At 39.8% G+C, this 25844-nt stretch overlaps 1 protein-coding gene across 1 annotated transcript in view; it reads left to right on the forward strand.

Annotated features, from left to right (window-relative positions):
* The window catches only part of LOC134814418 (basement membrane-specific heparan sulfate proteoglycan core protein-like), a 160237-nt gene extending 135333 nt beyond the window's left edge, over positions 1-24904 (forward strand). Inside the window, exons 8-41 of the mRNA XM_063822529.1 lie at positions 8010-8192; positions 10196-10537; positions 10848-11035; positions 11347-11464; positions 11703-11860; positions 12340-12493; positions 12626-12746; positions 12964-13086; positions 13529-13620; positions 13956-14116; positions 14368-14488; positions 14628-14770; positions 14971-15064; positions 15766-15935; positions 16215-16548; positions 16668-16754; positions 16887-17355; positions 17660-17799; positions 17940-18061; positions 18246-18438; positions 18605-18796; positions 18911-19007; positions 19196-19335; positions 19504-19638; positions 20060-20212; positions 20450-20579; positions 20778-21205; positions 21331-21483; positions 21796-21915; positions 22455-22609; positions 22752-22869; positions 23031-23186; positions 23778-23972; positions 24079-24904. Coding sequence (XP_063678599.1) covers positions 10279-10537; positions 10848-11035; positions 11347-11464; positions 11703-11860; positions 12340-12493; positions 12626-12746; positions 12964-13086; positions 13529-13620; positions 13956-14116; positions 14368-14488; positions 14628-14770; positions 14971-15064; positions 15766-15935; positions 16215-16548; positions 16668-16754; positions 16887-17355; positions 17660-17799; positions 17940-18061; positions 18246-18438; positions 18605-18796; positions 18911-19007; positions 19196-19335; positions 19504-19638; positions 20060-20212; positions 20450-20579; positions 20778-21205; positions 21331-21483; positions 21796-21915; positions 22455-22609; positions 22752-22869; positions 23031-23186; positions 23778-23972; positions 24079-24155 — 5496 coding nt within the window. The 5' untranslated portion in view covers positions 8010-8192; positions 10196-10278 and the 3' untranslated portion in view covers positions 24156-24904. The remainder of the gene's footprint in view (positions 1-8009; positions 8193-10195; positions 10538-10847; positions 11036-11346; positions 11465-11702; positions 11861-12339; positions 12494-12625; positions 12747-12963; positions 13087-13528; positions 13621-13955; positions 14117-14367; positions 14489-14627; positions 14771-14970; positions 15065-15765; positions 15936-16214; positions 16549-16667; positions 16755-16886; positions 17356-17659; positions 17800-17939; positions 18062-18245; positions 18439-18604; positions 18797-18910; positions 19008-19195; positions 19336-19503; positions 19639-20059; positions 20213-20449; positions 20580-20777; positions 21206-21330; positions 21484-21795; positions 21916-22454; positions 22610-22751; positions 22870-23030; positions 23187-23777; positions 23973-24078) is intronic.
* Positions 24905-25844: the final 940 nt, after the last annotated feature.

Consider the following 25844-nt stretch of genomic DNA (forward strand, 5'->3'; position numbering starts at 1 on the left):
GAAATTAAACATAGACTGAAAAATTACTGACGTCAACAAGCAAAGTTTAGTATTTGTACAATAATTGGTATTACTATACGTTTATGAGTCCCATCTCAGATTGCTCCGAAAGGAATTCCTGTGATATGTAAATGCAACTATTGTTATGAACACCACCCGCACCACACTTTGACACTTATCCAATATTCAAATAAAGGACCATCCCTAAAGGGGTACTTCGAATCTTAATCTGTTGCCAGCGGCTGATGAAACTTGCAGTTTATTAATTACTGGACTTAAACTCGACTATTCTTGCAGATGATTGTGTTGCGGGCAGTATCTGGATCAGTCAAGTGGCCTGTCAAGCCTGATCGGCTAGATCAATGGATTTAGCAGCAAACGCCAGCTTCTACCTGCACGGCATGTCCAGCTGACAAAGAGGTAGCCTCTGGATCAGGAAACACAGGAAAGTGATGCACATGGAGTAAGTTGTTGTTTCCTAAAAATTGGCGGGACCGAAGGGGTCATCCTGAAATTTATGTTAATCTTAGAAATGCAAATTAATGTGTGCGATTTAATCATAGACCTGAATTACTGACGTCTACAAGCAAAGTTTAGTATTTGTACAATAATATGGTATTACTATAAGTTTATGAGGTCCCATCAACAGATGCTCGAAAAGGAATCCTGGGAATGAAATGCATATGTATATGAACCACCACCAGCACACACTTTGACATTATCAAATATTCAAATAAAAGCGAACATCCCTAAAAGGGTACTTCGAATCTTAAAACTGCTGGCTGGCGGCTGAAACTTGCAGTTATATAAATACTTGACTAAACTCGACTATAACTTGCAGAAGATTGTGTTGCGGGCAGTATTCTGGATCAGTCAACGTGGCTTGTCAAGACTGTCGGCAGATCATTGGAGTTTAGCAGACATACGCAGCTTCTTCCTGCACGGCATGTCCAGCTGGACAAAAGAGGTAGCCTCTGGTCAGGAACACAAGACAAGTGACTGACATGGAAGTAGTTGTTGTTTCTAAAAATGGATGGGACCGAGGGGTTCATCCTGAAATTTTGCTATCTTAGAAATGCATTAATGTGTGCGAAATAAACATAGACTGAATACTGACGTCAACTATGCAAAGTTTAGTATTTGTACAATATTGGTTTACTTTCGTTTATGAGGTCCCACACAGATGCTCGAAAGGAATTCCTGTGAATGAAATGCAACTATTGTATATGAAACACCACCCGCAAACACTTGACACTTATCAATATTCAAATAAAGCGAACCATCCCTAAAGGGTACTTCGAATCTTAAACTGCTTGCCAGCGGCTGAAATTGCAGTTCTATAATACTGACTAAACTAGACTTATACTGGGCGGAAGATTGTGTTGCGGGCAGTATCCTGATCAGTCAAGTGGCTGTCAAGCCTTGTCCGGCAGATCAAATGGAGTTTTGCAGCAAACGCAAGCATCTACCTGCACGGCATGTCCAGCTGACAAAGAGTAGCCCTCTGGATCAGGAACTCAAGAAAGTGACTGCACATGGAAAGTAAGTTGTTGTTTCTAAAAATTGGAGGGGACCGATGGGGTTCATCTGAAATTTATGTTAATCTTAGAAATGCAATATGTGTGCGAATAAACCATAGCTGAAATACTGACGTCAACAGCAAAGTTTTAGTATTTGTACAATTAATTGGTATTATATACGTTTATGAGGTCCATCACAGATGTCGAATGGAATCCTGTGTATGAAATGCAACTTTGTATATGAACACCACCCGCACACAATTTGCACTTATCCATATTCAAATAAAGCGAACCATCCCCTTAAAGGGTACTTCGAATCTTTATACTGCTTTCAGGGCAGATGAAAAACTTGCGTTCTATAAATACTTGACTATAACTCGACTATACTTGCAGAAGATTGTTGTTGCGGGCCGTATTGGATCAGTACAAGTGGCTGTCAATCAGCCTGTCGGCAGAATAAGGAGTTAGCAGCAAACGCAGCTTTTCCTGCACGGCATGTCCAGCTGACAAGGAGGTTAGCCTCTGGATCTGGAAACTAAAAAGAAGTGACTGGAACATGGAGTAAGTTGTTGTTTCCTAAAAATTGGAAGGGACCGAAGGGGTTCATCCTGAAAATTTATGTTAATCTTAGAAATGCAATAATTGTGTGAGAATAAATCATAGGACTGAAATACTGACGTCATCAAGCAAAAGTTTAGTATTTGGTACAATAATTGGTATTACTATACGTTTATGAGGTCCCAGCACAGATGTCGGAAAGGGAATTCCTGTGAATGAAATGCAAACTATTGTATATGAAACACCACCCGCAGCACACTTTGGTCATTATCCAATATTTCAAATAAAGCGGAAACATCCCTAAAGGGTTACTTCGAATCTTAACTGTGCCAGCGGGGCCGAAACTTTGCAGTTCTATAAATACTGGACTATACGTCGACGATACTTGCAGAAGATTGTGTTGCTGGGCCAGTATCTGGATCAGTCAAAGTGGCTGTCAAGCCGGTCGGCAGATCAATGGAGTTTAGCAGCAAACGGCTGCTTTCTACCTGCACGGCATGTCCTGCTGAACAAAGAGGTTTGCCTCGGATCAGGAACACAAGAAAGTGACTTTGCTCATGGGAGTAAGTTGTTGTTTCCTAAATATTGAGGGAACGAAGGGGTTCATCCTGAAATTTATTTTAATCTTAGAAATGACGTTAATGTTGTCGAATAAACTGAGACTGAAATATGACGTCAACAAGCAAAGTTCTAGTATTTGTACAAATAATTGGATATTACTATACGTTTATGAGTCCATCCACAGATGCTGAAAGGAATTTCCTGTGAAGGAAATGCTACTATAGTCATATGAAACCACCCGCACACACTTTGTCACTTATCCAATATTCAAATAAAAAAGCGAACCATCCGAAAGGTACTTCGAATCTTAATCTGCCTTGGCCCGCGGCTGAAACTTGCTAGTTCTATAAATACGTGACTAACTCGACTATTACTTGCAGAAGATTGTGTTGTGGGCCAGTATCTGGTCAGTCAAGTGGCTGTTCAGCCTGTCCGGCAGATCATGGATTTTAGCAGCAAAACGCAGCTTCTACCTGCACGGCTGTCAGTGACAAAGAGTAGCCTATGGATCTGGGACACAAAGAAAAGTGACTGCACATGGAGTCGTAAGTTGGTTGTTTCCTAATAAAATTGGAGCGGGACCGGAAGGGGTTCATCCTGAAATTTATGTAAATCTTAGAAATTGCAATAATGTGTGCGAAATAAACATTAGACTGAAATACTGACGTCAACAAGCAAAGTTTAGTATTTGTACAATAATTGGTATTACTATAAGTTTTGAGGTCCAATCAAGATGCTCTGGAAAGGAATGCCTGTGAATGAAATGCAACTATTGTTTATGAAACACCACCGCACCAAACTTTGAACACTCTATCCAATATTCAAATAAAGCGAACATCCCTAAAGGGTACTTCGAATCTTAAAACTGCTCGCCATCGTCTGAAACTTGCTGTTCTATAAATTTACTTGACTAAAACTCGATATACTTGCTGAAGATTGTGTTGCGGGCCAGTTTCTGGATCAGTCCAAGTGGCTGTCAAGCCTGTCCGGGCAGAATCAATGGAGTTTAGCAGCAAACGCAGCTTCTACCTGCACGCATGTCCAGCTGACAAAGAGGTAGCCTCGATCAGGAACACAAGAAAGGACTGCACATGGAGTAAGTTGTTGTTCCTAAAAATTGGAGGGACCGAAGGGGTTCATCCTGAAATTTTTTGTTAATCTAGAAATGCAATAATGTGTGCGAATAAAACAGAGACAGTTATACTGACGTACACAAGCAAAGTTTAGTTTGTACAATAATTGGTATTACTATTACGGTTTATGAAGGTCCCATCACAGATGCTCGGAAGGAATACCTGTGAATGAATGCAACTATGTATATGACTCCACCGCACACACTTTGACACTTATCCAATATTCTAAATAGAAGCGAACCATCCCTAAAAGGGTACATTCGATCTTTTAACTGCTTGCCAGCGGCCTGAACTTGTGTTCTATAAATACTGACTAAAATGACTCTACTTGCAGAAGATTGTGTTGCGGGCCAGTATCTGGATCAGTCAAGTGTGCTTGTCAAGCCTTGTCCGCAGATCAATGGAGTTTAGGAGCAAACGCAGCTTCTACACTGCACGGCATGTCCAGCTGACAAAGAGGTAGCCTCTGGATCAGGAACACAAGAAAGTGACCTGCACAGGGAGTAGTTGTTGCTTTCCTAAAATCTGGAGGGAACCCGAATGGGTTCATCCTGAAATTTATGTTATCTTAGAAATGCAATAATGTGTGCGAATAAACATAGGACTGAAATACTGACGTCAACAAGGCAATAGTTTAGTATTTGTACAATAATTGGGTATTACTATACGTTTATGAGGTCCCATCACAGCAATGCTCGAAAGGAATTCCTTGTGAATGAAATGCAAACCTATTGTATATGAACACCACCCGCACTCACTTTGAAATTATCCAAATTCAAATAAAAGCGAACATCCCTACAAAGGGTACTTCGATTCTTTAAAATGATTGCCAGCGGGCCGGGAACTTGCAGTTCTATAAATACTTGACTAAAACTCGATATTCTTGCAGAAGATTGTGTTGGGGCCAGTATCTGGATCAGTCAAGTGGTGTCAGGCACTGTCGGCAGATCAATGGGTTTGCAGCAAACGCAGTTCTACCTGCACGGCATGTCAGCTGACAAAGAGGTAGCTCGTCAGGACACAAGAAGTGACTGCACATGGAGTAAGTTGTTGTTTCCTAAAAATTGGAGGGGACCGAAGGGGTTCTTCCGGAAAATTTATGTTTAATCTTAGAAATGCAATAATGTGTGCGAATAAACTTTAGACTGAAATACTGAGTCAACAAGCAAAGTTTAGATTTGTACATAATGGTATTACTTAGTTTATGAGGTCCATACAGATGCTCGAAAGAAATTCCTGTGATTGAAATGCAACTATGTATATGAACACCACCCGCACACACTTGACACTTATCCAATATTCAAATAAAAGCGAACCATCCCTAAAAGGGTTATTCGAATCTTAAATGCTTGCCAGCGTGAAACTTAGCAGTGCTAGAAATACTTGACTAAACGACTTATACCTTGCAGAAGATTGTGTGCGGGCCAGTATCTGGATCAGTTCAAGTGGGCTGTCAAGCCTGTCCGGCAGGATCAATGGAGTTTTAGCAGCAAACGCAGCTTCAAACTGCCGGCATGTCCAGCTGACCAAAGATGTAGCTCTGGATCAGGAAAACACAGAAAGTGTAGCCACATGGATTAATTGATGTTCTAAAAATTTGGAGGGGACGAAGGGGTTCATCCTGAAATTATGTTAATCGTAGAAATTGCTAATAATGTGTGCGAATAATAATAGACTGAAATACTGCGTCTACAGCAATGTTTAGTATTTGTACAATAATTGGTAATACTTTACGTTTTTGAGCTTCCCATCACGATGCTCGAAAGGAATTCCCTGTGAATGGAAAATGGCAAACTAATTGTATATGAACACACCGCCACACACTTTGACCACTTATCCCAATATTCAAATAATAGCGAACCATTCCTAAATGGGTACTTCGAATCTTAAACTGCTTGCCAGCGGATGAACTTGAAGTTCTATAAATACTTGATCTACAACCTGACTATACTTGCAGAAGATGTGGGCGGGCAGTATTGGAGCAGTCAAGTGGCTGTCATGCCTGTACGGCAGAATCCATGGGAGTTTAGAAGCAAACGCAGCTTCTACCTGCACGGCCATGCCAGCTGACAAAGAGGTGCCTCTGGATCAGGAACACAAGAAAGTGATGCACATGGGAGTAAGTTGTTGTTTTCCTAAAAATTGGAGGCGACCGAAGGGGTTCATCTGAAAATTTTTGTTAATCTTAGAAATTGCAATAATGTGTGCGAATAAAAATAGACTGAATTACTGACGTCAACAAGCAAAGTTTTGTATTTTGTACAATAATTGGTATTCTATCGTTTCTGAAGGGTCCCATCAAATAAAAAGATGCTCGAAAGGATTTCCTGTGAATGAAAATGCAACTATTGTATATGAACACACCCGCACACACTTTGACACTTATCCAATATTCAAATTAAAGCGATCCATCCCTAAAAAGGGGTACTTCGAATCCTTAAACTGCTTGCAGCGGCTGAACTTGCAGTTCTATAAATATCTTGACTAAACTCGACTATACTTGCAGAAGATTGTGTTCGCGGGCGTATATGGATCAGTCATGTGGCTGTCAAGCCTGTCCGGCGATCAATGGGTTTAGCAGCAAACGCAGCTCTAACTGCACGCATGTCAGCTGACAATGAGGTAGCCTCTGGTTCAGATACACAAGAAAGTGACTTCACATGGAGTAAGTTGTTGTTTCCTAATGAATTGGAGGGGACCGAGGGTTCATCCTGAAATTTATTGTTATTCTTTCTCAGAAAATGCAATAATGAGTGCGAATAAACATTTAGACTGAAAATACTTGCGTCAACAAGCCAAAGTTTAGTATTTGCTACAATAATTGGTATTTACTATACGTTTAGAGGTCCCATCACAGTTGGCTCGAAAGGGAATTCCTTGTGAATGAAATGCAACTATTGTATATGAACACCACCAGCACACACTTTGACACTTATCCACAATATTCATAATAAATGCGAACCATCCCTAAAAGGGTACTTCGAATATTAAACGCTTGCCAGCGGCTGAACTTGCAGTTCTATAAATTCTTGACTAAACTCGACTAATACTTGCAGGAAGATTGTGTTGGGGCATGTATATTCTGGATCAGTCAAGTGGCTGCGCTAAGCCTGTCGGAAGATCAATGGAGTTAGCAGCAAACGAGCTTCTACCTGCTCGGCATGGTCCAGCCTGACAAAGAGGTAGCCTTCTGGATCAGGAACAGCAAAGAAAGTGTCTGCACCATGGAGTATGTTTGTTGTTTCCTAAAACATTGGAGGGGACCGAGGGGTTTCATCCTGAAATTTATGTTAATCTTAGAAATGCAATAATGTGTGCGAATAAACATAGACTGAAATACTGACGTCAACAAGCAAAGTTTAGTATTTGTACAATAATTGGTATTACTATACGTTTATGAGGTCCCATCACAGATGCTCGAAAGGAATTCCTGTGAATGGAATGCAACTATTGTATGTGAACACCACCCGCACACACTTTGACACTTATCCAATATTCAAATAAAAGCGAACCATCCCTAAAAGGGTACTTCGAATCTTAAACTGCTTGCCAGCGGCTGAAACTTGCAGTTCTATAAATACTTGACTAAACTCGACTATACTTGCAGAAGATTGTGTTGCGGGCCAGTATCTGGATCAGTCAAGTGGCTGTCAAGCCTGTCCGGCAGATCAATGGAGTTTAGCAGCAAACGCAGCTTCTACCTGCACGGCATGTCCAGCTGGCAAAGGGGTAGCCTCTGGATCAGGAACACAAGAAAGTGACTGCACATGGAGTAAGTTGTTGTTTCCTAAAAATTGGAGGGACCGAAGGGGTTCATCCTGAAATTTATGTTAATCTTAGAAATGCAATAATGTGTGCGAATAAACATAGACTGAAATACTGACGTCAACAAGCAAAGTTTAGTATTTGTACAATAATTGGTATTACTATACGTTTATGAGGTCCCATCACAGATGCTCGAAAGGAATTCCTGTGAATGAAATGCAACTATTGTATGTGAACACCACCCGCACACACTTTGACACTTATCCAATATTCAAATAAAAGCGAACCATCCCTAAAAATCCAAACCAATGTATAAGCATAATGCAATTAATTTACATTAAGTTAAGTAGTTATTAACTAGACATTTTTGCCCAAATCCAGAATGCCCCACTTCTTATCAAATAAGCTTTATAAATTATGTAAAAATCCATTCTACCTATCCAGAATCATGTTAAATCATCAAATCCCTTAGATGCAGTTGACGGTGGGTACAGTGCGTACACTGCCTCCGGAGCTTGTTCGGTACCATGCGGAGGAGGAACTCAAACCTGGATTAGGACCTGTACTAACCCAGCACCTCAATATGGGGGAGCTGATTGTACGGGGTTGGGTGTGGCCAGTGAAGATAGAGCCTGTAACTCCGAACTTTGTCCAAGTAATACATTAGTAGATTTTTAATCATTAATCGCGTGATCAACGTGAATTTCTATATTGAGACCCAGACTGCCGATCGTGTGTAGATTGCAGAAAATACCAGTAAAGCTTTAACAATTTATTGTAAGCATAATGCAAGTGATTTACATTAAATCGGTTTAACGAGAAATTTTTGCCGAATCCATTTATAATGGTATTATATTTATAAATTGACGTTAAGTGACGCGATCAGCCCCACATTTTGTCGAATTAGCTTTTTAAATCACGACGCAAACTTGGACTTAACACGGCTCCTTATCGTGAAATCGGACCAAACATGAAGTGAAAGTCGTAAGTTTGGAATTGGGTCAAAGAACCCTGCTTCGCGTGAGCTGTATAAATCCATCCAGAATGTTACTTCAATTTTTTAAAAGGAACTGCCGTAAGATCTTAAACGTGATATCACGCATCTGGCGCATTATTGGCTTATATTGAACACGTGACATACTGTTACTATGGTTACAAAATTCATGGCGACTTAAACTTAAAGTCTGAGTCGATGTTGACATGCAGTTTCTTATCTCTATTAGTATTAATAACTATTCACCATTTTTATAATTTCTCACTGTTTCTTTAGATAAACCTTAAAATTTTAGGCCGCAATTTTATTTTTACGTGTAATTTTATTGTGTTCCTGAAGGCATTTTTGATTTTGCCCTGTTTTGTTTTGAAACTACCACTAAAATTTGTTATAAATTTGATCTTTTACTTTCATATTCAATGTCCATGATCAATGATCTTTCGAGCTCTTTGGGTTCCTATTGGTAATTGACAGTTTAAGCTGAAATAATTGTTTGATCGGCACTAACTAAAAGCAAATCTTTAAAAATCGGCCGGTGGTAAGTGGTTTAATTTATGGTTTTGTACCCCAAATGTGATGCAAATGACTTGACTTACTGGACAGTTGACTTATGGCGGCTTCAGAGCCCGAGTCTCGATGATATTTCTCCAAAGCTTTCTGTCTGCCATAAGCTTTTTAATCTCCCTAGTGTTCTTGAGTCCGGTGGTCTGCCCCGCCCTATGGTCCCGTAGCTAGGTCACATGTCGCTGCTTGTGTCCACTGTCCAGCCAACCTCATTCTTCTGGCCTGTATCTTCGAACTCACTCTTGGGAGTGATCCAAATTGACCTCCATGTTGGTGCGATGTTCTCTCCAGTCCACGTTTAGGGCAATCCGTAGGATCCTCCACTTCCTCTAAGGCCTGTCTGTTCTTAGAAGTTATTGTGTGTGACTCCTCTCCTACTAAATTTACTGTGAGATACTTGGTCTTAGACACGTTTATATTCAGGCCAACTATTTTAACGGCTTTAGAAACACATTTTTCAGATATTTTACCGGTATGTCTTCTAAAATAACCAATTTTTTTCAATTTTACCTTTCTGGTATTTTGTGTACAGGACTAATAGGGAGTGTTAATTTTTTTGCGCCCAACACTGGTTATGATTAAATTAATTACGCCCATAGCAATATGAAGCTGCCAAGTAATTTTTGCGATCATCTGCCTATCTCACTATCTGCCTGCGCACGTGGGCAGCTGCCGTGCACGTGGGCAGCTGCCGTGCACGTGGGCAGCTGTCTGCGCACGTGGGCAGCTGCCGTGCACGTACGTCATTATAGTTATACGTCAGACAAGGTGCACGTGAGACAAGGTGTACGTACGTGAGACAAGGTGCACGGCGCTTACTGGTCAAGGCCAAGCAATATCTGTGCCTGGATACAATTCGATAATGAAAAATATGGTGTAGAAGCGTATTCGTAAATTTTTTTAAAATTTTTTTTAAATTTTTCAAATTCTGCACCCCTAATTATAAAAATGATCAAGCACGATAATTGTCATGTTGATGTGCGCCAATTTTTTGTAAATTAATATAACCTATTAAAACGTGCGGGCTGAGTTGGACTCGTCGACTTTACAGTTATAATGACCGCTGTAATGACCGCCAGTCTCACTTTAATTCTTTTCAGGTGTTACTGCATCTGGACCGGCTATAGCAAGCGACGGAATTGCCGCTACCCTTACTTGCAGCCTGTCGGAAATCAGTGCCAGTATGAAGTTAGCCATGACTTCTGGAGCAGTCAAGTGGAAGGGTGGTGATATAAGCGGCGACGTGAGTGCCACTACCAGCGAGTATACTCTGACCAGCGGGGACTACGACACCGCTCTCCTTACACAAGTTGACACTTTTGTCATCTCCACCGCTGTCTTGGCACGGTTGAGTGGGGGGAGTCAGGTGTTCACGTGCGTGTTAACTGTGGATGCCAGTGATATAGGAAGCGATACTCATTCCATGACCGTTATATCCCCTGGTTAGGATCACTTTTTTATTTTATTATATTATCATCTTATCAATTAATTATATAATTATTCAGTTGATTTTTTAATCTTCCTGCAAAGTGTAAACCAATGTAAAGTGTAATTAGTTTAACGTTAGATTATCATTTCTACATTTTAAACATATTTCTACATTTTAAACATATTTCTGCATTTTAAACTTTTAAACATATTTCTACATTTTAAATATATTTCTACATTTTAAACATATGTTTACATTTTAAACATATTTCTACATTTTATGTATATTTCTACATTTTAAACATATATTTTTGTTTTCTTCAGTTATTCAGTTAAACCCAAGCGAATCGTCCGGGAAAGCAACCGGAGATAGCTTTGCACTGACTTGCGAAGCGACGTACGTTGCGGGAGTGGAGTCTATCATCTCCACCTTCTGGACCAAGGACGATGGAAACGTTAATCCTACTTTAACAACTGAAACAACTTACCCCACTTATAGTGGGGGCAAAAGGGTACGTTTGACCCTCTTTTTACCTTCACATATTTAACATATTTACTTGAATATGCTAATTGTGTTCAATATTGTTTATCTAACTTTGATAAATAAAACAACTTATTCCCAATCCGGTGATGTAAACTTGACCATTTTTTTACTCCATTTTGTTGATTAGATTTAGTAGATAAATTGATAATTAAAAACATCGCCCGTGTTCAAAATGGTGCTTCGTAAGATATTTTAAATATGTTAAATGTTAGATAATATGCTAAATATGTTAATTGTGTTAAATATTTTAAATATGCTAAATATATAAAAATCCTTCAGGTCAAGTCCACACTAGCTGTTAGCTACATGCAAAGTACCTATTCTGGAGAATACAAATGTGGAGTTAACTACGGTGGAGATATAATCTACAGTACCGCTACCACTATCAGCGTAGCAGGTAAACTATTTCCACAATAATGGGTCCAGGGGGGCATTCCGCGCCAATACCTAATACCTGGTCGCGTTTCTTGGGTACTGGAATTAATAGTTAACTGGGAGCTGATCGGTCAATATCTATCATACTATCTAGAGTTAATAAATGCTAAATATGCTAAATATGCTAAATATGCTAAATATGCTAAATATGCTAAATATGCTAAATATGCTAAATATGCTAAATATGTTGTTCTCCCTAGGTGTACTATACTTCCCAACACACGCTCTCGTGGTTAACGGGCAAGCTCTGACTATTTCAATCGTCACCGTTACTGACACATCCGCTATATCCGTTGCTTGGTTCAAAGACGACGTGGATATGGTACCTACTGCTAATGCTGCGTACACTATAACAACGGTAACTATGTGGTAACTAGGTGGTAACTACGTGGTAACTAGATGGTACCTATTGTTAATGCTGCGTACACTATAACAACGGTTTAACTAGGTGGTAACTAGGTGGTAACTAGGTGGTACCTATTGTTAATGCTGCGTTCACTATCAAGCTATCACAACTGTAAATAACACGCAGTGCTATTTTAGATTACAGATCCCGGCAAAAAATGTCAAGTAGATTATTTTGTTTAGCTCTATTAGTTTGCCCTATTTTTAACGTCCTGTATTTAAATTTTCGGCTGAATTAATTTTGAAGGATGATTGTCATGTTATCAACAGAATTTGCAAAAAAATGTCAAGTAGATTATTTTGTTGATCTCGGTTCTATGATGTTTGGCATCTCAAATATCAAGTAGACGAATAGTTTGCCTTATTTTTAAAGTCCTATATTTCATGTTATTGACAGAATTTCCAATATTTGATAAGAAACTCCCAAAATAGACTGACACAACAGCTGTAGATAGCAGCAAGATAACAACCTCCACCCTTGTCTGGACTGGGGTTGCTGCTACCAACCAGGACACCACTTTGCACGTGGAACTATCCTCAGACGCGCTCTTCTTGAAGAGCGCCGACTCGCTTGTCAACGTTCTCGGTTTGTGAAAATCGTAGATTAACTACTGTCAAATGTTGCATTAGAAGAAATTAATTTATCGATTATAACTAATTAATCAGAAGTAAGTCCACACTCAAATATTAATTTAACATTTCACACCCACTCCCTCAGAGGTTTACACTCAGCCCCAGGATTACAAGATACTCCGAGGAATTGATACGTATATCTACTGTTCGTTTGAGGGACCTCCTCAACCTTCCATCACATGGCAATCCCACAACTCACTAACTTCGTGAGTTACAAAACTTATCGGTTAAGATAAGCTGTTAGTTTGTTATTCAAGTAGTGACAGTGTGTGTAGAATACTACTGTAACTAGTAGTGTGAGTAGAATACTACTGTAACTAGTAGTGTGTGTAGAATACTACTGTAACTAGCAGTGTGTGTAGCAGTGTGTGTAGTAGTGTGTGTAGTAGTGTGTAGTACTATAAATAATAGAAAACTCCTCAGTACGGGAACCGACGTGACAAACGGGGTTACACAGATCACAGCCCTCGAGCCAACCACTTCTCTAACCGTCTACCAAAGCAGGCTCACTGTCAACGCAGACACGTCTGCTTCTCCTTCTTATTGGTTAGTTTTCAGGTGGTAACTCGGTGGTAACTAGGTGGCAACTGGGTGGTAACTAGAAGTATATGGTAACTTGGTGGTAACTATGTGGTAACTAGAAGTATATGGTGACTTGATGGTAACTAGGTGGTAACTAGATGATAACTAGAAGTATATGGTAACTAGGTGGTAACTAGGTGGTAACTAGGTGGTAACTAGGTGGTAACTAGAAGTATCTGGTAACTTGGTGGTAACTATGTGGTAACTAGAAGTATATGGTAACTAGGTGGTAACTAGGTGGTAACTAGAAGTATCTGGTAACTAATTGGTGGTAACTAGGTGGTAACTAGAAGTATATGAGTATATGGTAACTAGGTGGTAACTAGGTGGTAACTAGAAGTATCTGGTAACTAGGTGGTAACTAGAAGTATATGGTAACTAGGTGGTAAACAGCTACTTTGTGCAGGAGCTGTAAAGCAACTTACCCTTCTTACTCTGGAAAGTACATCTTTACTGGCGGAGAGCTGAACACTAACGTGGCCTGTCTCACACCCATTGGTAAGTGTTTGTTGGGTGGGATAGAAACCTGGGCTACTATAAAGCTATAGGTAGTACTAGTACATAGTGCTTGTTGGGTGGGATAGCAACCTGGGCTACTATAAAGCTATAGGTAGTACTAGTACATAGTGCTTGTTGGGTGGGATAGCAACCTGGGCTACTATAAAGCTATAGGTAGTACTAGTACATAGTGCTTGTTGGGTGGGATAGCAACCTGGGCTACTATAAGTACATAGTGTAAATAAATAATAGATTAATAAATTAGGTGCTATTAAACTTTCATTATCCCTACAATAACCACCTCTCCGACCTTGTGATCACGTGTCCCCAATCAGGTGTTACTGCGGTGTCGGGGCCCACTACCCTGACTGTTGGTGCTACTGCCACCTTTACTGCTAAAGCGGACAATCCCCCTGAACCCCAGTTTGGTTGGAAGTTTAACGGTTATGAAGTAACTTTAGGAAATACAGCAGGAACCCAACTCTCTTCTACTGAGGTGAGGGCTTAGCTTAGGGATGGGGGGGAGCCGGGGGGGCGGGGTAGGTACTATATTAGGGGGGAGGGGCGGGGTAGGTACTCTAAAGGGGGAAGGGGGCAGGGTAGGTACTCTATTAGAAGAATAAACGTATTCTGGGACGGTATTCTTTATCGTTTTTTTATTGAACAACTTTAGATTATTTTAATCTATGAAGCTCTTCATTATGTCAAGTATTTATAATATTATTACTGACCGACCTTTATGTTCAGTACGAGTATGTTTACACTAAACCAAGCATGAGTGTAACGGATAGTGGAGCTTATGGTGCTCTGGCAGTTTATTCAGACTACGGAAAGTCATCACTGGTTACAGTCAATACTAACGTAGTCAGTAAGTAAATGTTAAATATCTTAATAATCTTAATGATCTCAGTTAAATTGTCTAAATATGCCAAATATGCTACAATTTATTTACAGATGATTAAATATGAATTCCATTATCTCTATCTAACTTCATTTCTTTCTCTCAGATGCATGTGCTCGACTTGCAGCCCCGGATAACGGAGAATTAGTATGTGATCCAACCTCATTCTCTACATCTTCAACCGTCATCGGCTCCTCAGTCACTGAAACCATGGTCACGTGTACAGTTTCGTGCAATAGTGGGTACATGGTTAGTGTGCCAAATTTACTGGATTTTTGCCAAATATTTTGTTCGTATTTCATTGTTGCTCTTTTTCCTGTGAGCTTTAACTACAGTAAACACGTTCACAACATTAGAGATGATATCAAAACGTTTAATTAATCATTTAGTTATATTATTATTTAGTTTAAATTATTATTAGTTATATTATAACACTCCAAATATTTCAGCTCCAGACTTCCCAGACCACCTTTACTTGTACGGACGGGACATGGGAACAGAACAGTGTGGTCAACCCTTTCAACGGCGTGAACAAATGTCTTAGTACGTTATTGACCATTTTCCCGAAACTCATATCTCCTTGCAGAATAAATTTGCTAACATACCTAACATACCTAACATACCTAGCATACCAAACACACCTAATATACCTAACATACCTAACATACCTAACATACCTAACATACCTAACATACCTAACATACCTAACATACCTAACATACCTAACATACCTAACATACCTAACATACCTAACATAACTAACATACCTAACATACCTTACATACCTAGTATACCAAACACACCTATCATACCTAACATACCTAACATACCTAACATATCTAACATACCTAACACACCTAACATACCTAACATACCTTACACACGTAACATACCTAACATACCTTATACCTCACACACCTAACATACCTAACATACCTAACATATCTAACATACCTAACACACCTAACATACCTAACATACCTTACACATGTAACATACCTAACATACCTTATACCTAACATACCTAACATACCTAACATACCTAACATACCTAACATACCTAAAGCTCTAAAGTACCTAACACACCTAACACACCTAACATACCTAACATACCTATCCTACCTAACATACCTAACATACCTAACATACCTAACATACTTATCATACCTAACATACCTAACATACCTAACATACCTAACGCACCTAACATACATATCATACCATAATGAGCCTGTCCCCCACAGGAGTGGTTGTACCGAAATCCATCACACTCACCTTCTCTGTGGGTTACGAGCTGCCCTGGCTGGCATCCTGTACTGACTACTACGGTGACTACCTCCGACTAGCCTTCCCTTACCACGTGGCTAACGCTGCTTCTTCTCTTACTTGTCTCTCTGATGGAGACTGTAGTTTGGTAAGTTTAGTACTCCTTTTATCAGAAAACTGGAATATGATTTACACAAACACTCAAATAATTTGGGAATAAGATCGCTAGTTTAAGTTAAATTAGCTATTACTCGCACGTTTTAGCTGAATTAGCTATCACTCGCACGTTTTAACTGAATTAGCTATCACTCGCACGTTTCAGCTGAATTAGCTATCACTCGCACGTTTTAGCTGAAATAGCTGAATTAGCTATCACTCGCACGTTTTAGCTGAATTAGCTATCACTCTAAGCTTGATTCTCCACCAGGACGACAACTACTTTGCCTACGATAACGCTTACGACGCCTGTTATACCACGGGTAACTTCATCTGGCTGAAGGTGAAGTATCAGCAGACAGGTAACACCGGCACGGACAGAAGACTGGAACTCTTCACTGAGTTCTCTGAGTGGGCGCAGTCCACCACCTTCGCTCCGTACACCGTGATGGATACCGCTGCGTGCGTGGGAGCCTGTGCTTGTTGTATTGAGGATTCGTGTTTGAAAGCACCCACCACAATCATGGCTAGACTCAAGTGTTCTTCTAATAAAAGGAGGAGGAGAGCGGCTGAGGATGATTTCCCAACATTGTCATTCGACGCTTGTAAGTTTTAATCATGATTTTTAGATTTTCTGACCGATAGAAGTTCGTTAATTTTGATTTTAAGCAAGTTAAATAAGTGTACTTAATTAATAATAAACATAAAACTACTTTTGTTTCAGTCGCGGGAACTGGAAACGCCTCTCACGTGTCCAGATCTGACGAGATACGCTGTGGTGCTGGATCTGTTCCTCTGGACAATAGTTGTAGTAAGTTCGCATTTCTTATCTCGGTTTAAAGATGAGTTATTCTCAATGCAATAAGTTTAGCATTAATACCAGTTATATCACGAAAGTGATATTTCTTTTAACATATTCAAATAATAACGTTTGTGTTTACAGTGGTGTGCGTAGAAGGAACCTACCAATCCGGTGACCAATGTGTGAGCTGCCCGGCGGGAACATACCAAGACCAGACGGGAACTAGCACGTGTTCTTCGTGCCCGGAGGGCACCAGTACTACCAGTACCGGAGCTACTGCTCCTTCTCTCTGTATACAAGTGTGTCAGATGGAGGAGGTGCGATACGGAGTGAGCGACCCACCTGCTGGGTGGATCGTTAAACTGGGAGAACCCGTCACAGTGAGATGTAACCAGGGCTTCCAGTTGGGAGGACAGAGTATTACTGTTACTCAGTTGAAGACATGCACTGATAAACCTTCTTGCTCACGAGTACAAATCAGCACAACCTCTCTTAACGTTCTGGAAAGTTCCGTTCTTGACCTGAGCTGCAAGATAACCGCCGCCTCTGAGCCAGAACTTTGTCTTTTCTATAAGGACTCGAGGCAAATTAACGCTACTGAACCACTCAGGTGATTGTTTATTTAGACTTACAGCAGATTAACAGTACTGATCCGTTCAGGGTTTTGTTTATTCAGACAAGCGATTATTTATTCAGACTTAGAACAGATTTTTGTTGCCCAAACATTCAAGTGACTTCATTAGTTACCAACTGCCAGTCACCAGCTGAGAGGCGCGATGGATGTCATCTTTGGAGCTGAACTGCATCACTTACATGAGTTCAAGATAAATTATGATTAATATCGCATAATCAATAATGTATAATGTTATATATATATTGTATGGGTAGATTATAACTCGTATGATACCCAACAGTTTGGAAGGAGGCAAGTTCTCATGTGAGACTAGTATCACAATGGTACAGGGCTCTGATGAAGGCTCTTACTCCTGCTCTGCTGTCTGGAGTGATGAAGCTCAGCCTGAACCAAGCAACGAGATTGATATAAGAGTTATGGGTACGTTTATCATCTGCTAACTATTTACTACGGAAACATCAGTGCTACATTTAGCTTGAATTTACTGTTTTTAACTGAAAATTGTTTTCAAATTAGATGCCATAAAATCGTTTTGTTATCTAAAGATTTAACATCTTCAGGACTGACGTTTGACTCAACTGTAACTGTTTATTCTGAGAATTCAGATCACACATTCTTCTGTGCTGCAACTGTTCCTTCCGATTCCGCAGTTATTATTTCTTGGACTAGAAACGGACAGCCGGTGAGTGAAAACTAAAATTTTGGAAATAATCACCCTAACCATTAACCAAATATCACTCTAACCATTATCCAATAATCACCCTTATATATATAACCATTTACCAATATTCACCAAAAACATCGTTGATTATCGAAATGTGGTTAGATATCAAATCGTGTATTTGAGATTAACAATAACGTTGCAGGTGGGAGAGAGACTGACCTCAACGTCCAACCCGGCCATCGGTGTCCTGAATCTGGAGACCATCACCCCGAAAGATCAGGGAGACTACCAGTGCCGAGCTACTTACCTCGGTATAGGTACTATCGTCTCAGATCCTGCTACACTTACTGTTCTAGGCTTCTTAGAGGCTCTCACTGACATGGACTTAACTAAAGGTATGTTATGAGTTGCTGAACTAATCTTAATATGATATCTGAAGAGATTACAGGGCTAACTTAATAAATACCCAGTTCTAGAGTATAGATAAGTTATTGAATACATTTAAACCGTGCTAATGACCCTTTCTTACAATCCCATAACTGTGACGTTGGAACTATTCAGGAAACAGCGTCAGTCTGCACTGCAAACCTACTATGGGAGAAATAACCTGGTCTCTGAACGGCTCCCCGCTCTCCTCTACCTCCACCTCTCTTATAATGGAGAATGTGGGCCAGGAGAACGAGGGTGTCTACAAGTGCCAGGCTGCTCATCAGGGACAAACCCTCTCCTCGTCGGCTAAAGTCACTGTGTCTGGTTAGTTTTATACAGGGTCTCTTTTAATGCTGCATTATCACGTACTTAACAGTAATTGACGAATGATTAATTAATTACAAATAATCTCATTTCATCTCGTGATCCTACTATCAGATACGGGAATTACCCAACATCCTGTGGACACGACACTACAATCTGGCCAACAAGCTACTCTTACCTGTGCTACTAACGCAGACTCGTCGTTCAAATGGTGAGTGTTATCTTTTATTGACAGATTAGTAGTAGTACTACTAGTAATAATAGTAATACTAGAAGATAACTTGACTGTAAAACGATGGTCTTATACGTGGATAATTTGTCTTAACGGTCGCATTAACTCTAGAATAGGTGATTAGTGCCTTTTCCTGTAGTTTTCCCTTTTAATATACCCAACTTTAGGTTTATCAACGAAAAAGAGATCAGCGCTGGAGTTGAGAGCACATCAAAGCAGTCTATCTTGGTCACCTCACCCTTGACTTTGAGATCACGCGTGCAGTGCGTTGTCTCGTCAGGGGACAAAAAATACTTATCTAAAAAAGGTCAGTTTAGTTTTCATTATTATTAGTTTTCTAAAATAGGCCTGCCTGGTTTGATAACTTACGTTCCTTAAAAAGATCAATAAAACCTTTTCTCGGTACTTATTACTGATTTTAATGAATTAAATATAGTTCTAATTGTCGCTATAAAGTGAGTACACTCTTTTTCAGCTCTGGTAAATCTTATTGGTTTCAAGACAATGCCTAAAGACAGCGGTCTACCAGTAGAGGGAGAAGTGTCCCTGATCTGCAGCGTTCTAGGAGATGGGCTCAAACAGTTGGTCTGGATCAGATCTTCTGATTCCAGTACGTGCCTATTAAATAAATAATTTAATAATTTAAGTTGGAAACAATCGAGACTTCGGTACAAGTTGGGCAATATTTTCTGATAAATAACTCTGAATCATAACTCTGATGACTAACTCTGATGACTAACTCTGATTACTAAGTCTGATTACTAACTCTGATTACTAAGTCTGATTACTAACTCTGATTACAAAGTCTGATTAATAACTCTGATTACTAACTCTGATTAATAACTCTGATTAATAACTCTGATTACAAAGTCTGATTAATAACTCTGATTAATAACTCTGATTACTAACTCTGATTAATAACTCTGATTACTAACTCTGATTACTAACTCTGATTAATAACTCTGATTAATAACTCTGATTAATAACTTTGATTACTGACTCTGATTACTAACTCTGATTACTAATTGCAGCTGAGGTCCCCAGCCGTAAGACAGAGAGGTACAATACCGGTTACGCAACTACCAACGTGCTGACTACTAGACAGGAAGGAACTTACTTCTGCAAGGCTACTTTCGAGCAAGGCTTTATCATCGAGTCCGAGAGAGCAAATATCTCTCCAGTCCGTAAGTTGGATATTGAAAGTTGCTTGCGTTCGAATGTGCCCCACGTTATAAGGTACAGTGCACTGCCCTCGAGTGCGCAACCGCGCACTGTTCGCGTTATCGGGCACAGTGCGCAATGTTACGTACATATTAAGATATTAGGTACAGCCTTACCGATTGAACTGACAGAATTTCAATACGGCGTCAGATCAAGCTTCATAACCTGCAGATTTGTGTAACATTTGCTTATCATCACAGGAGTGGACTTGTCTGTTGAAACTGTAGCTCTGGGAGATGATATAACACTCACGTGTACTGTTACTGGGGCTATTAAAGCAGATCTGGTCTTCTGGACTAAGGACGGAGAACTTATGTTCAACGATAAGAGGTTTATTTTATAAAGGAGCACTAAGCACTTTTTATATCCCATCTTAGTTTCATATAGTTAATGTTTATTTTATATCCCATCTTAGTTTTATATGAGTGAGAATATGTTACCTTTTACAGGGTTAATTACCTTGCTTCGGCCCTTTAAAAAGGAAAGAATATATCTGTCTGTATATAACCCAAGTTGGTATTATTTCAGTATTAGTCACGTGCCTGGATCCGTCACATCCTACAGTTACCTAACCTTGAACTCAGTTCTCACCTCTGACATGGGAGAGTACCGCTGTGCTGCCTCCATCCTGTCAGATCTAACAGTGTACGGATCTGAACCCGCTCCCCTCAAACTACTGGGATTCATTGACGTAGTATCTGATATCGTGGTCAAGAGAGGACAGCTGACTGAGGTGGTATTCAGTGTTCGGCACCAGGACGGAGTCAAGGTGTCATGTGATCTGTCACAAGGTGCCGTGCAGATCAGTGACGGTGATCACCATGGTGACGCGGTGAAGTTCCGAGGAGAAGTGATAAGTGTGGGTGAGGAGGTGAAGGAGATTCAATACAGCTGTTCTGTTTCTTACGGAGCTGATGTAGTTATCAAATCTGATTTAGCAAAGATCTATATCGTTGGTAAGTCAATGTTGAGAATATTGCAGATCAAGTATATCACATTACACGAAAACGATTTGCCATCTAATATACCCTAATAGTTATTAAGTTATCAATATCAGTAATTTAATAAACTTTTTGCACAGATGAACCCACTCTGGAAGTAGATAGTTCTCGCTACGTGCTGATCGGAGAGGAGGCGCTTCTTACCCTGACTGCAAACTACATAACTAACGTGCCTGCCGTTCATTGGAAGGTCAACAGTTTGAGAACTATACAATTCTCTGGCTCCTACACCAGTAAGTCGCTTCTACTTTATTGAATGAGTGGTTAATGAGTGATTAATAATTGTTTACTAATTAGTAACTTACACCAGTAAGTCACTTCTACTTTGAAAAACTTAAAAAGTGAAGAGATTGAAATATATTGCGACCAAAATAGCGAGCCTTTGTTATTGGTTATAGAATAACCCACAACCATTGAGTTAACTCAAATTGGGTTGATTAGTAAGCACTGGTTACTAAGTGGTTACATAGGTGGTTACTAAGTGGTTATTAGGTGGTAAATAAGTGGTTACTAAGTGGTAACTGAGCTAACAGCCCTGCCCCCAGGTTCTGAGTATACCAGCACCCTACAGTGGCCAGTCACTCAAGACATAGAGGTCGAGGCTACAGTTCACTACGCTGACGTCGGAGGGTATTCTGTCAGGAGAGCTGTCGTGCTCGCTTACGGTATGTTTGCAGTTCGGAATGCTGTTATCTGTTTTCAGTTCGGAATGCTGTTATCTGTTTGCAGTTAAGAATGCTGTTAGTGTTATCTGTTTGCAGTTCGGAATGCTGTTATCTGTTTGCAGTTCGGAATGCTGTTATCTGTTTGCAGTTCGGAATGCTGTTATCTGTTTGCAGTTCGGAATGCTGTTATCTGTTTGCAGTTCGGAATGCTGTTATCTGTTTGCAGTTTTTTTACAAGTTTTTAAACCTTTAAACAGTTTTAAAAGTTAGCTATTTAATCTTCTTAATCTAAGATGTAGCTCAGCAAGTCTTGTGCTCAGTTCTGCTTACATTCGAATGTATTAATTAGAAATTGGTAATGTTATTATCATTACTGTTATTAAGAAATGGGCAGGATAAACCACAGCATTCCTCTCTGTACACTGTTTGATTTTGGAATGTTGACTCCATCTTTTCTGCTGAACTCCAGATTATAAATGGAAAAATATATGTTAAATTTGCTCCTATTACCTGATATATTGACATTTTTATCTACTCAGGAGTGGAAGGAGTAACCGGACCGGAGAAGGTGCACCTGGGAGAGAGTTACAACCTGACTTGCTCTGTTGCTACAATAGATGAGAATACCGAGATCACTTGGTACCGAGCTGATAGTCCAGTTCTACCCCACTCTACCCTCTACTACGATAACAAGGTTACTAAGTGGTTACTAAGTGGTTACTGAGTGGTTACTAACTACCAGTCACAAGCTATTAACTCTTTCAGACAGGAATTTTTTAGTGTATTATAGAAGAAAATAATAACATCGATAAACTGTTAACTGACCTTCCTTTCAGATATCATCAGTTTTGTATCTACCCGAAGTGGAAGCTAGCGATATTGGTATTTATACTTGTACCGCGGTATTCTCTGACGGAAAACAATCCTCAGGAGCCTTCTATGTTACCCAAACCAGTGAGTAATGTTCAGAACCTCCCCCCCCCCCCACGATTAACTATATTTATCTCAAAACATTGCGTATAACTCATACATGTCAGCATGCTGATTTCTCATTTATATCTTGAAATAGCACTGTTACCTCCACATATACCTGATAACATTTCCCCTTACTGCAGATGACTGTAAATTACCAAGCATTGAGAACGCCGTCATGGACTCAAGCTCCGACATTATCTCTCATTTGGGTGAACTGAAGGTGAACTGTGGGGATGAGACAATCGTTATCAAGTGTCAACACGGTTCCTGGGACCAGACTCTCGTCTTCTGCCCTGGTAATTAATTATATGATTAGCTAATATTTAAGGGGGAGGGGGGGGGGGGGGGGGGGGGGGGGGGGGGGGGTGTTCAGTCTGAAATTTTTGTGAAATTGATTCTGATCCTTAGCAGTTGACCAACAAATTTGGACCCCTGACCAAACTTTTGAGGGGGTCCCGGACCCCAACCGCCCACCGGTGCAGCCAACTAGGCCAAATCACCTTAATATGCCCAAAATCCAGATGTTACACAAAATGGCTGAGTCATGAGCCAAAAACATATGCCCATATTTGGGCATACGCACCAAATTTTGGCCCATATTTGAGCCTGGCTGCACCACGAGCACCGGTGGGCGTTTGGGGTCCAGGACCCCTCAAAAGTTTAGTCACGGGTCCTAGGTTTTTGGTCAACTGCTATGTCAAAATCAAGTTACACCAAAATTTGAGGCTGAACAACAACCCCCCCCCCCCCCCCCCCCCCCCCCCCCCCCCCCCCCCCCCCCCCCCCCCCCCCCCCCCCCCCTTAAATAATTAGCTAATCGAATGTTTGAAACGTTTTGCTAAATTTACAAACTCAAAATACCAATGATATCCTTACATTCCTCTCAGCGTCACAGACCAGCTGGAACATAATCGGTATTGTGGTGGTTGCAGTTCTGCTTGTTGTTGGTGTCGGTGTGTTCTTCTTCTACAAGAAACAACATACCAGGGCAGTATCTCCCTCTCTACCCGAATCTGGAGCTGACTCTGTTGAAATGTACAAGAGACAGTGGAAGGACCATTCTGAAGTCATCAATAATCCAAGTGAGTTGATTTTACTTGTTTGTCTTATGTGTTGCTTTAACAAGGTAACTAAGTGGTAACTAAGTGACGACAGATCTGTTCTAATTTTAACCACGGTATTCAACAGCCGCAATGGAGAACGTGGACCTGGATACTCAGAATCACCAACAACTGGAAAGAACAATGACTCAAATATCCAGCTAATTATCAGCTATTTATCAGCTTATTAGCTAATTGGTTTAGAAGACTAAATGTCTAGGATTTGTAGGCTTAGAGAACGCAGGCTGTGTAACTAGACTTGTAAAGACTGTTAGAGTTATACTTTTCAGATTATATCTAGGTACTGTATTTTCATTGGCCCAGATGTTACTTTATAAATGCAGGTATTAATTTAAGTTACTGTAATTATTGACCCGAAAAGTACAATCTGGATTCAAATTAAAACAGTCTTGTAACATACCAACGAGTAAAAATTATAAAGGCGAGTTTGATACTTCTGTATATAACCAGCTTTTCAGATTATTTCTAGGTACTGTATTTTCATTGGTCCAGATATCACTCTATGGCCCATATATCACTCTATAAATGCAATATGCATGTATTAATTTAATTTTAAGTTACTGTAATTATTGACCCAAAAAGTACAAAATATTCACATAACATTAATATTAAAAGTTTAAATTATAAATGCAAGTTTGATACTTCTGTATATAATCAGCTGAATATTATTCTGTATTTATAGCGATGTAATTGTAAGTGACCCAGTTTACATAAACAACGTTTTTTCATGAGATATTAAGTTGATTTTTGTATCTTTTATAATTAAACATTAAAGTTTTTTTAGATTCCGGTTATGTTTGAGCTAAAAGTTAGCTTTAGACTTAGACTATAAAATGATTATAAATTAAACATCGTGTCTTTGTCATATCATTATTAAAAGTGTATTCGACTTCTATTCGTGTTTTTCTTTGTACATCATATTCCCATTACATTTACATAAAATGGCAAATACTATATCATTGATCATGAATTTCTCCGAAAATTCATATTCATTCTGTTTTCTGAATTCAGAACACAGAATGAATATGAATTTTCGGAGAATTCATGAAGTTCTTCCTAAAGTCAACATGTGTTGACAAAATTAAAAAGGAAATCGTTTCAAATTTGTATTTTGAATCACCTCTACAACATACAAGCTTCTTCATTTGCAATTTGTACTTTGCTCGAATAGATTGTAGATGCAAAATGAGACAAGCGTACGTTTTTGCGTTCCACAAAATCACTTGCCAAGGATTTCTTATTTCATACATATAAGAACTCTGGGTATATTAAATAAAAGTCGCAACATTTGTCATTTGATGTTTTCTTCCATGCCGATTCCGAAACACCCCCATAACTTCACCGTTTATGTTAATGTTTGTTTGACGGCTCTGCAAGGTTAGATGACATACTCACATATATATTAGGGTCGCTAAACTAGTGGGCTTTTACTAGCTCGCCTTAAAATTATCACGTGACTTTGGTTTCATGATTTTGCAACCGAACAAAGTGGTTTTACATTAACCCTAATCCCAACTATAACCGGAAGTGTAACCCTAACCATAACTCCGAAGCTAACCACAACCCTAACCACAACCCTAACCCGAGCCCTACGACAGGCTAGGTATGTTAGATGTGTTTGGTATGCTAGGTATGTTAGGTATGTTAGGTATGTTAGGTATGTTAGCAAATTTATTCTGCAAGGAGATGAGTTCCGGGAAAATGTTCAATAACTTACTGAGACATTTGTTCACATTGTTGAAAGGGTTGACCACACTGTTTTGTTCCCATGTTCCGTCCTTACAAGTAAAGGTGGTCTGCGGGAATTCTGGGGCTGAAATATTTGGAGTGTTA

The sequence above is a fragment of the Bolinopsis microptera genome, chromosome 4 (genome assembly GCF_026151205.1).
Source record: "Bolinopsis microptera isolate Bmic1 chromosome 4, MBARI_Bmic_1.0, whole genome shotgun sequence".
Taxonomy (NCBI): domain Eukaryota; kingdom Metazoa; phylum Ctenophora; class Tentaculata; order Lobata; family Bolinopsidae; genus Bolinopsis; species Bolinopsis microptera.